At 45.9% G+C, this 12,500-nt stretch overlaps 1 protein-coding gene across 1 annotated transcript in view; it reads left to right on the top strand.

Moving 5' to 3' along the window:
• Positions 1-12,500, top strand: part of LOC306794099 (nuclear receptor ROR-alpha A-like) — a gene marked incomplete at both ends in the record, with an annotated part of 71,412 nt that overhangs the window by 57,247 nt on the left and 1,665 nt on the right. Inside the window, one exon of the mRNA XM_079292004.1 lies at positions 6,122-6,175. Within this exon, the coding sequence (XP_079148130.1) occupies positions 6,122-6,175 (54 nt within the window). The remainder of the gene's footprint in view (positions 1-6,121; positions 6,176-12,500) is intronic.

The following is a 12,500-nucleotide window of genomic DNA, read 5'->3' as shown; positions in this document are numbered from 1 at the left end:
TGGACCCCTTCTGCTGACATCCCCAAACATGAAGACAAGAATGTCGAGTACGAACTCACGTCCAACACATCTGGAATACAAAGTAAGCAGCAGCAGACTGCAGACGCTCCACTTGTTAAAAACACTTCAGTGAACATTGACGCTGAAGTGGAGACGTGGAGCTGCGTTTCACTCCTGTTCTTTTCAGTCATTCATGGAGCTCCGCAAACATTTTGATGCAATTCAGTTGCAGGAAGTTTGTTATTCAGTGAACAGAAAGTCTGTTCTTATCTGCAGTGAAATGTGAGGAATGTGTGGACGTGGGAGCAGTTTTGTGTTTGATTGTTAGTGTGAAACAGAAACAAGCCTGAAGAGGACGTCACTGGTCTGTTTATCTGGCTGTAAGTTTAGGCAATAAAACAACTTAGTTAAGTTCAGGCAATAAAACAACTTCGATGAGTTCAGGCAATAAAACAACTTTATTAAGTTTGGGCAACACAATAACTTAGACGAGTTTAGGCAATGAAACAACTTAGTTACATTTAGGCAACAAAATAACTAAGTTAGGTTTAGGAAAATATCTTCATTTGGGTTCAAATAACTACAGAAGTGGCAGACGTTGACTTCTGGGTTCACATAAGGCGGGAACATCGGCCTCCTGGTCAAAGATCAGCCTCCAACCCTGCCGCCCTGTGTGGGCTCCAGCTGTCCTCATATACCTCATTCATGATTATGTGGATTTCAAACTAAACCATTTCTTGGGCTGTATTGATGAGCAGCAGACAGATGAATCCTTCCATGGAGTCCAGACACTGGTGGAGGTGGCGGATGATTCTGCTGAGGTCAGCTCATTGAGTAAAGCTAATTCGATTCTATAAGGGATTTGAAAGGATTCACATTTGATTACTGGATACTGGATACTGGGTGTGAGGTTGATGAAATGCAGTTGGAGCCCATCCTTCATTCTGCGATTCACTGCAAGTCTCTGCAGAGACCTGAGGATTGGTGGAGTGTTTTATATGTTCTTTGATGAATTCATCAGGATTCCAGCGGTACAGAACGAAGCAGCAAGTGGAGGAACAGCATGAAAGCAAAGACGTCAGAAACCGAGCGGGTAACAGTGGACAATTAAGATGTCGGATGAGAAGCGGGAGACGGTGGAGACGCGTGACCACGCAGCAACACTTTGGATCAGCAGCAGAGAGCATCTTTATAGAAATATCAGGACTTTACTCTCATCACACTTCCACTTCATGCTCCTGATTTCTCAAAATATTACAACTCAGAAAACGCAAAAAGCTAAAGATGGTTTATGAATGAAATGAAATGAATTGATGACTCATTGAGATGAAAAAGTGCCACATGTACATTTAAAGACGCTACTTTCCCAAAACAAAGAAAAACAAAAAGGTAAATCGTGTCTTTATGTGAGAAATAATATGAAATGTGAGATTGTGATTGGATTGAGTGCAGAGATGACTCACTGACTTATTTAAATGTGAAGTCAATGGGTTCAGGTACTGCTCTTGCATGAACAGGTGAATGTGCACTCTGTTGGGTCTCCACTAACTTTGCTTCTGTTTACTGAGTAACTCCAGTCAGTCAGGAGCACTCGTCGTAGATTTCATCCATTCATTGCAACAAATGGAAAAACAGTGAAACGTGGCTGATGGAGGACTTCCGTGTCCTGCATGAACTAACGCTCGCTTCATTAACCAGAATGCACCTGGGTTATTAGTGGATGAAAGCTGAAGTATCTTCAGAAGAAGTCCTCCAGCTGCAGCTTTCTAACCAACTAAACAAGTTCTTCTTTGTTCAGAGTTTCACAGACAGAAGAGAGAAACGTCTGAACGAGTTCAACCAGGCTGAACGTTAAGTGTAAATGATTATGAGTCATTTATCTTTTGATGCACGTGGAGTTATTCACCTTTAGTTTAAGCTGAAGGAGATTAAACGAGACGGTTTAACAGCGACTCAACACACAAACAACACATCCGACAGAAACACAGCTGTGTAATTTGCATCTCAAACATTTCTGTGTTTGCTCCGTGAATTCTGGACAACATGTCCGACGTGTTGGAAACGCTTTGCCGTCCCTGAAAGCATCGATCTGAGATAATACGAAGGTGTGAGACTCAACAGATATTCATCTCCTCCAGGTCGTTTCCTCTCAATGTCGAGGAAGTGACATTTGTAAAAGCGCTGCAGCTGCGATTTGACCGTCTGCAACGATCCCGTCACGCTGCGTTAGAGCGACCGTCTCCAAACAAAAGCAACGCAGTGAACCTGTGATGCAGCACAGCTGTGTGTCTATACAGACGATCTGAAGCTTCATAGAATCATTCAAACGTTGTGAAGACCACTTGGTCCTCGAGGTTGTTCTTGTGGAAAACATCGTGAAACACCTGAAGAACAAAAGCAACATTTAAAGGAACATGAATCCAGGTTAATGAACAGCTGTGTGATCGACTGGTTCCACAAGATGGTAAATAGTTCGGTTGAGGAAAAGATCATCGTTTGGGTTTAAACGACGACTGAAGTCCTCGGAAGAGCAGCTGGTTCATCTGAGCTGCACATCGGCGTGTCGTACAACTGCTCTTTGTATTCTGTATTTGCTGTATATGATGAAGATCCCTCTGAAGCAGGACTTTCAGCCAGTAGGCCGCTGTTCATGTCCCGTATTTATGTCCCATAAATAACAAACTAAGGACGTTTGTTATTTATTCAAGCTAGTTATGTTGTTAAGTTATTATTTTAACACCAGGATGGTTCTTCTATCCTGAACCAAGTCGTTTTTCTACCTAAACTTACGTGAACCACGTGTCTGTGTACATTTCTGCATTGGTTCAGAGGCGGTGACGTAGGTGATGGAACAGCTGTTACTGTAAATAACGAGGTATAATAACGTGTATAACAAGCAAGAACAGTTGTTATTTATTTATACTAGTTATGTTATTCTGTCATTATTTTCACACAAACTATGATCATTTTCTAAACTGAACCGAGGAGCTTTGATGCCTAAATGTAACCGATCGTTTCACAACCTTCAGATCAGATCAGACGTGTCGTTGTGCGTCTCGGTCAGCGCAGTGACCGCAGTAGTGGACGGAGCTTCTCATACTCGTCATTATACCACAAACCTTTCTAACCAACAAAAATTTTACACTTGTTACGTAACACTACGTAGGAACGTCTGCTCAGGGCGGTCGTTTTATTATTATTACTTTAACACCAACCAGGATGGTTCTTCTAACATTTACCACGTTTCTTTGTATGTTTCTGCATTCAGAGTCAGCGACGTAGTTTATGGATCGTCCATTATTGAAAGTCACGTATTTTAATAAACGAATATAACAAGTGAGGAAGTGGACTAAGGATGGGCGGGTCAGGCCAACGCAAGACTTTACACTTTTCAAGTATTGTTACGCAAGAATGTCTGGTCAGGGCAGTTGTTGCTTATTTGTGTTAGTTGTGTTATTTTATTCAACTGTCATCTTTTTTCTTGGTGACGTGTAATTCAACTGTTACATGCTGACAGGAAACGTATTTTTGGTTGAGAAACGTCAACATGCAACATCTCCATGTTTGCAGAAACCTTCTAAAGCCAACATGCTTCCTGGTGTCGGTGTCGGATCCCATCGGAGGGTTGAAGTACGTCTCGTGTTGGTTCGGTGTTGGTTGGATCCCATCGGAGGGTTGAAGTACGTCTCGTGTTGGTTCGGTGTTGGTTGGATCCCATCGGAGGGTTGAAGTACGTCTCGTGTTGGTTCGGTGTTGGTCGGATCCCATCGGAGGGTTGAAGTACGTCTCGTGTTGCTTCGGTGTTGGTCGGATCCCATCGGAGGGTTGAAGTACGTCTCGTGTTGGTTCGGTGTTGGTTGGATCCCATCGGAGGGTTGAAGTACGTCTCGTGTTGGTTCGGTGTTGGTCGGATCCCATCGGAGGGTTGAAGTACGTCTCGTGTTGCTTCGGTGTTGGTCGGATCCCATCGGAGGGTTGAAGTACGTCTCGTGTTGGTTCGGTGTTGGTCGGATCCCATCGGAGCGTTGAAGTACGTCTCGTGTTGCTTCGGTGTTGGTCGGATCCCATCGGAGGGTTGAAGTACGTCTCGTGTTGGTTCGGTGTTGGTCGGATCCCATCGGAGGGTTGAAGTACGTCTCGTGTTGGTTCGGTGTTGGTCGGATCCCATCGGAGCGTTGAAGTACGTCTCGTGTTGGTTCGGTGTTGGTCGGATCCCATCGGAGGGTTGAAGTACGTCTCGTGTTGCTTCTGTGTTGGTCGGATCCCATCGGAGGGTTGAAGTACGTCTCGTGTTGGTTCGGTGTTGGTCGGATCCCATCGGAGGGTTGAAGTACGTCTCGTGTTGGTTCGGTGTTGGTCGGATCCCATCGGAGGGTTGAAGTACGTCTCGTGTTGGTTCGGTGTTGGTCGGATCCCATCGGAGCGTTGAAGTACGTCTCGTGTTGGTTCGGTGTTGGTCGGATCCCATCGGAGGGTTGAAGTACGTCTCGTGTTGGTTCGGTGTTGGTCGGATCCCATCGGAGGGTTGAAGTACGTCTCGTGTTGCTTCTGTGTTGGTCGGATCCCATCGGAGGGTTGAAGTACGTCTCGTGTTGGTTCGGTGTTGGTCGGATCCCATCGGAGGGTTGAAGTACGTCTCGTGTTGCTTCGGTGTTGGTCGGATCCCATCGGAGCGTTGAAGTACGTCTCGTGTTGGTTTGGTGTTGGTCGGATCCCATCGGAGCGTTGAAGTACGTCTCGTGTTGGTTCGGTGTTGGTCGGATCCCATCGGAGCGTTGAAGTACGTCTCGTGTTGGTTCGGTGTTGGTCGGATCCCATCGGAGGGTTGAAGTACGTCTCGTGTTGCATCGGTGTTGGTCGGATCCCATCGGAGGGTTGAAGTACGTCTCGTGTTGGTTCGGTGTTGGTCTGATCCCATCGGAGGGTTGAAGTACGTCTCGTGTTGGTTCGGTGTTGGTCGGATCCCATCGGAGCATTGAAGTACGTCTCGTGTTGGTTCGGTGTTGGTCGGATCCCATCGGAGGGTTGAAGTACGTCTCGTGTTGGTTCGGTGTTGGTCGGATCCCATCGGAGGGTTGAAGTACGTCTCGTGTTGGTTCGGTGTTGGTCGGATCCCATCGGAGGGTTGAAGTACGTCTCGTGTTGCTTCGGTGTTGGTCGGATCCCATCGGAGCGTTGAAGTACGTCTCGTGTTGGTTCGGTGTTGGTCGGATCCCATCGGAGCGTTGAAGTACGTCTCGTGTTGGTTCGGTGTTGGTCGGATCCCATCGGAGCGTTGAAGTACGTCTCGTGTTGGTTCGGTGTTGGTCGGATCCCATCGGAGGGTTGAAGTACGTCTCGTGTTGCTTCGGTGTTGGTCGGATCCCATCGGAGGGTTGAAGTACGTCTCGTGTTGGTTCGGTGTTGGTCGGATCCCATCGGAGCGTTGAAGTACGTCTCGTGTTGCTTCGGTGTTGGTCGGATCCCATCGGAGGGTTGAAGTACGTCTCGTGTTGGTTCGTTCTTCCTCGCTGTCGTCTCGTCAGTTTGCTTTTCATTGGCACAGAGTTGCTCTGCAGAAACATTCACACTGAAACAACTCACTTTAAACCATCAACAAAGAATTCAGAATAAATACTCGTTCTGACGGCTGTGTGATTCTCCATCAGACTGTCCGAGCCTTCGTCTCTCCTCCTCTTCCTCCTGCGATGAGAAGCCGCTCTGTTTGGGGCTGAGGGCTGCCAGAGGAGCAGATTAATGGAACAATGTTCTCCTTCACAGAGATAAAAAAAAACGCCGGCGTGCCCCTCAGCAGCTCTTCCTGGAGGCCGTATCCAAATGGATCTCTTTGCACTTTTGTGGAGATTAGATTAAATGTTGGTGGTAATGTGATGCCGTTCTGCAAAGAGAGATAAAGCACCATCTGCTCCTCTCTCATCACCTTCACGCCCCCACAGACGCTTCCTCCTCCTCCTCCTCTGCCTGTCTCCTCACCTGGAATTGTTCTCTGTACATTTGTCTCTTGTTATAACTCATAATTAAATGTGTCCTTCTCTTTCAACCGTGCACAACAACCCTCCTCCCCTCCTCCAGTTTGCATAACTCTCGGAGTGTTTTTGAGTTCTTCCTTTTCCTTCTGCAGAGACTTAACTCCCACCCTGACGGCTGTGAGCCGCCGGTGCTCTGCAGAATCCCGGTGGGCGGTGAAGGCAGCAGCCTCACGCTGCACTCTGCTGCTTGTTTGTCTCTTCAGAATTATTTTAGCATCTCTAACCACGGAGGGAAAAGCTGCTCGCTGAGAGAAAGTAAAAGAGGTTAAACTGTCCAGAACCTTCCTCGATCTTAAATTATGCAGCACTGAGAGGGCTGGTCAGTCAGGTGGTCAGTCCCACAATGCAACAGCTGCTCACTGTAGTGTTATCAAAGAAACAGGACGCAATCGTGCATTCAATGGGGACTACTTCCAGCACCGGAGTAATCCACATTTGGCGCTCTAGTGAGTATTTGTGTGTCAATGGAGCTCTGTCGGATATCAGTAAACCTGCTGAAACTTTCACTGCTGTTATTGTTGTCGATACAAATAGTTTATATTCATAATGGGCGTTCATGTGTTAGTTACCAGCGTCTTTACACATCCAGGGTCGTGACGAATAAACAACGAGAAAATGATTCACACCTTCAGTAACGCTGCATTTCTTTGTTTCTACACAGTTCTAGTAAAAAAACAGTTTGATCGTCTTCAGTCTCTAGTCGAGCGAAGCTTTTAAGACGTCAACATGTTGGTTTTTTTGCGACCAGTGAACAGGAAGTGACCATATATGGACTGAGGAGGAGTGACGTAGAGACGCCGTATACGTCTCTGGTGTCGACCTGTCAATCACGTGTAGCCCCGCCCTAAAGCATCCCCTGCTTTATGGTCTGTGTGACTCTAAATGGACCATAATGTACTAAATGAACATCATGCTGTATTGAAGAAGACTTGAAACTAGAGATTGAGACATAAACTCATGTTTACAATGTTTACTGAGGGAATAAATCAAGAGAGAAGTAGAGTCATTTTCTATAGACTTCTATACAACCAGAGGAGTCGCCCCCTGGTGGACACTAGAGAGAATGCAGCTTTAACACGTGAAGCTTTGGCTTCACTTTAAAGAACCGGAAGTTGTCTTCTGGTTTAGCCTCGTCAGTCCAGCAGCATCTCTTCTACACAAGCGATCTATCACTTAACTGTAGCGCCGCACTCATCGTCCCAAAAACAGTCTGATCAGCAAACTTAACATCTGAAGGCCACTCGTCTCCACAGCTGTCCGGGTCATTGAGGAGTCGGCTGTCGTCTCCAGCTGCTACTTATTGATTATGCACACACAGTGTCTCTGCATGTCCTCTGCTGTTCACCTGAACCTCACGAGGAGTCACAGCAGCGTCCAGATGTGCAGGAACTCAGAGGTCATGTTGGCTGACAGAAAGCTGAGGTGAAGGAAGCTGCTCCTCCAGAGCAGAAGAAGAGATGGTGCATCTTTAACCGTGTGCAATATGTGAGGAACAACGCTGAGCAAAGCAGAAAGAAACATCCAGCCAGGACGCGTCAACGTTAAAACATTCATGGCGTCTGAATATTTGAGCTGCGGAGCCGAGTCTTTACTTCTACATTTATGGGGCAATGCTCACATTTGAATTATTCACATCTCATCACGCTGCATCATTCATAGCATCTCTCCAAGAAGACACTCTGACAAGCTCTGGCATTCTTGTCAGAACTTGTTCCAGTATAACCTTTGACAGCCGAAGACATCATCAAGTGTGTTGTTTCCTGCAGCTCTGAAGACGAGTTAGAAGCTTCCAACAGTAAATAAAGAGGAATGTTGTCAGTGCAGTGGCCGTATTTACACCACCTTGAGTGTGTTGAATGTCACCATTGGATGAGAGAGGACCTCGACAGGGTACTCGATGAACTTGATGATCTCTAAGATCTGCGTCCTTGTCTTTCAGAGATGTCACACGCACTCACTCGCCATCTCTCTGATCTTGTGAGGACGTTTCTGCACGATTGGTTTCATGTTTGTTGGCATATTGAGTTCATCCAAATATTGCAGTTCCTCCACAGCATTGCAACACTCGTCAACACAACGCATACGCTCTCCGTCGAAAACAGGAACTCCTCTGTCAGGTAGGAACTGAGAGTTCTGTGTTTCCATTTTGCCCAAAACTCACAATGAAAAATTCAAAGTTCAAGACTGTCTTGATAAGAACTAAGAGGTCAAAGCAGGAAGGATGTGTTCAGGAACCACGTAGAGAAGAGGACGAGCGAGCATTCTGAAAACCAAGAAGAGAACTCTGATTCTCACTGTGAACGAAACGAGTTTCATCAACTAATAAACAAACTGGACTTGAAGAGAAGAACGATTGACAGCAACACGACGAGCTGAGATCAGCAACTCAACAAGAAAGCTGCAAAGCAACGCCTCCAGAACCACGGCCTCCCGCGTGCTGTACTGTTGTACAATGACATCAAACATGATGCTTTCTTATTAGAATCACAAATTATTTTGTTTCAGAAAAATGTATTCATCTTTTTTGACACATTTTTAGTAAAATCTTCATCTTCACAAAACATGTGAACGTTCATTCATCGGTTTAGTTTATTTCTGTTTTACCAAACATCACGAGTTATATTATTGTTATATATTATATACTATTATATATTTATCTTCTGTATAATGAAATAGAATCCAACGAGCTGCTGTTAAATATCTATATTATAGATTCATCTAATATCAGTGAAGAGCTTTATTTCTCTTCTCCTCGCTTCTCCAGATGATTAATAAATGCTTCACACGTCAACGTTATAAGTTAGAAGCACATATCTAATACTGATTCATAACTTAGACTTCAGACTTGTCAGGTTTAGCTCATGAATATCGTGGTGAACCAATCAGAGTCAGAGGAGGGCGGGTCATACCTTTGGTAGAAAATAAAAAAATCTGAAAACCATAAATCTGCATAATAATTAGCCATGAACTTTGTTTTGTTGGAAGAGACCTTTGAGACAAAAGGCCTTTGTTGTGTTGCAATGAGCAGTTTCAGACTGTCAGAATAAAGGTATGTTGGTGTCTCTGATACCTGCTTTACCTTCAAACATGCACAGTGTGCTTCAGTCGCACGGTGAGAAGCGGCCCGACCCCCTCAGGGTGTTAGAAACAGGAAGCTGCTGCTTCTTTCCACCGTCAGCAGGTTTGTGAGGACCGACCGCCGGAGGAGCTAAAGCCACCGCTGCAGCGCTGGAGTCAGATGTTTGATGCAGGACGGATCTCTGGAGCCTCAGTGAAGACGTGCACACGTGTGGAGGTCAGCTGAACGATGCCGCACACAGACGAGTGCAGGACGTCCATGAGGACGCGTCCTCTGGGGACAATGAATGTCTCCACCAACACCTGACGTCTGTCAAGAAGTCCTGGAATTTAAATCCAGATCAAACCCTTCTTCTGTTGTTTGTAACGTATTGATATTTTTATCATATTTCGTATCTTGTGAAAAACGTCGTGTCATTAATATTGTACGGAGTCGTATCTTATGCATATTCATTTCATGTTCTCTGTAATATTGTAAACATTAGGTGGAGGCTTCAAAAACAAGCCCAGTTGGCTCTTTGCCTCTTCCTGCACTGATGTCATCGATCTGTGTTATGTTTCTTTATTTTATTCTTTCTATTGTGCAAAATAAACTAAATCAACTAAAGGGGAGGAGCCTCCTGACCCTCGAGCTCCACTGCCAGCAGAGATCAAACACGGAAAATGATATTTATACTTTAAATAATTAAAGTTGTGTTCCTCGATAAACGGAAAAGATGAGTTGCATCTCATCCTTTTCTTTTTCTCCTGAAGCTGCGTTTGAACCACTGATACAGAGATTATCGTACAAGGTTACTATGTTCAGCCATAGCTCCTCCTCCTCCTCCTCCTCCTCTTCCTCCTCCTCCTCCTCCTCCTCCTCCTCCTCCTCCGTCTCCTCCTCCTCCTCCTCCTCCTCCTCCTCCTCCTCCTCCTCAGTGTGGACTTCTGGATGAAGCGACAGTGAAAGCTCGATAATCCGACCATCTCCTCGGACATTACCGGTTTTGGCCGGAGGGCAGGTGCCTTCATGTGTTCCAGTAAGGGCTCGGTTATTACCGATGGAGGTAATGGACCCGCGGTGCTGCCGGAGCTCGTCTGAGCCGCCGATTTGAGCTTTAATGTGATTTACACATGAAGGGAGGGGAGCTAAGTCAGGGAGGAGGAGAGTGCAGCTTTCTGTGTGAGTGAGTTTAAAATGTGAGCAGCAGGGAACCCGTGAAGGAATTCAGACTGTGTGTGTGTGTGTGTGTGTGTGTGTGTGTGTGTGTGTGTGTGTGTGTGTGTGTGTGTGTGTGTGTGTGTGTGTGTGTGGGTCTGTGCGTGTGTGTGTGTGTGTGTTCAGGAGAAGTGCACCAGTTGGTGAAGTGAGCAGATCTGTTTTGTGTTCAATGAAGTTTAACCTACAGGAGTTCTTTTAGAGTTATTCTAATACGTAGATCAAAATATACGTTTCTTAGAAGTGGAACATTTTTCCAGACTTTTTTACAGCCAAAGAATGCTTTATGTTGGAAGATAGAAGTCAGTGGAAATGTCTCCAAAACAACAAACCTAAAGTTTTCTAAACCACTTGAGGTTGGACAGATTAGCAGCGAGGCGAACGAGCTCTGAGCCGACCGGTGAAGACATTAGTGTCGTAAACACTTTCATTAAAATGCTTCTTTTAAAATCTGCCAACATGCATGTATGTTGTGTCACCGTCCGGTCCGTCCGGTCCGTCCGGTCCGTCCGGTCCGTCCGGTCCGTCCGGTCCGTCCGGTTCGTCCGGTCCGTCCGGTTCGTCCGGTCCGTCCGGTCCGTCCGGTCCGTCCGGTTCGTCCGGTCCGTCCGGTTCGTCCGGTCCGTCCGGTTCGTCCGGTCCGTCCGGTTCTTCTGGCCGTGCCCCCCTTCCCTCCAGCGGGTCCAGCAATAGCTACACTAGCTCTTCCTTGGGCCAAGCAATCGAACGGACACTAGTTCGTCTTTAGATCCGGTACAGCTACACATCAGCAGTGTTTCCTGTCTCTGCCGAATGCTTCTGGAGGCTCTCTGTGTGGACAGATGTGTGTCACATTATGTTGTGTTTCTCTCTTCGTGTTGCAATGTTTCATGTTTCACTTGCAAAACTAATCCTCGCAGTTCTTCTCTCTGTAACTGGTTATTTTGCATCCGTGCCGACAGGAGATGAGGAAAATGATCTGAATTTGGTGAAATCAGGACGAGTCGAGCGAAACGTTCCTCTAATTACACGGCTGAGTTATTACATCGCTTTGTTCGGTATTCGGCTCTGATTGGCTGATGGAGACAATTACAAGTTCACTTGTTCACATTTTACCCAACAATCAAGTCAGCGACTCTGTGCTGTTGATCTCTTCTTATCTTTAGATCTATTCATCTCATCTGAAGGCCAGAAGAGGAGGATGAGTCTGGACTCAAACATCAGTGTCCTGGTTACATCTCATCCGTCTGGTCTGAAAGAAGCCACGGACCACCAGGACCCACATGGGAAGAACAGGATGCGGCCCGGCCTCGTTCACAGACAACTCAGAAGAGTTATGACAACATCTTCATGACGTACGAGCAACAGAGCAGCAGCTTATGTTCCTCGTTCCCTTTTTACTGCTGAATCCGTCTGTCTGAAAGCCCCGTTAATGACAGATGAACAAACAGCATCTCGTGGAGGTGATTGAACCGTCTGAGGACGAGAATCAACAACAACATAATAATGTGGCACAAAGGAGATCCCAGAGTCCCAATGACCTTTCATCTTCAGCCTGAGCTGAGATGTAAGAGTCTGTGTATGGATCAAAGGAAAAGGTCAGTGATGCAGTTTAAATGCAAACAGACAGTGAAGAGCGGTGACTTCCTCACATGAACACATGACAGGAACAGAAGATGATCGTTGAAGGTCCTCTTCTTCTCCTGCAGTGGTTTAGTGCACGGAATAGATATCAGCTGTTTGTATTCATATTTAACAGCCGTTATTGATGTAAAATCACTGCTTTTTCCCTTCTGGACTCTCTGTCTCGTTTTACTCATTATAACCATAAACTAAACAACCCTAACCCTTACTGAGGGAATGAATCAAGAGAGAAGTAGAGTCATTTTCTATAGACTTCTATACAACCAGAGGAGTCGCCCCCTGGTGGACACTAGAGAGAATGCAGCTTTAACACATGAAGCTTTGGCTTCTCTTAAAGAACCGGTGACTGGTGATAACTTTCAACCTGTAACTCTGACCTGATATTCCAGGTCTGTTGACGTTCTACATGCGTTGCAGAAACATTCAATGGAAACTTCTTCATTAACTCTGGCAAGAAGGTTGAGATGAGCCATGACAAAGAAACTAACAAAGTTCACTCATTAAAACTCTGAACTTTGTCAGCAAAAATCAAAACGTTTAACAAACGACTCAAACCTGAGCTCCTCAATCAG

This window comes from Melanostigma gelatinosum (assembly GCF_949748355.1).
Source record: "Melanostigma gelatinosum genome assembly, chromosome: 2".
NCBI lineage: Eukaryota > Metazoa > Chordata > Actinopteri > Perciformes > Zoarcidae > Melanostigma > Melanostigma gelatinosum.
Note: the sequence above shows the minus strand (reverse complement) of the source record. Positions and strands in the feature narration are given on the sequence as shown.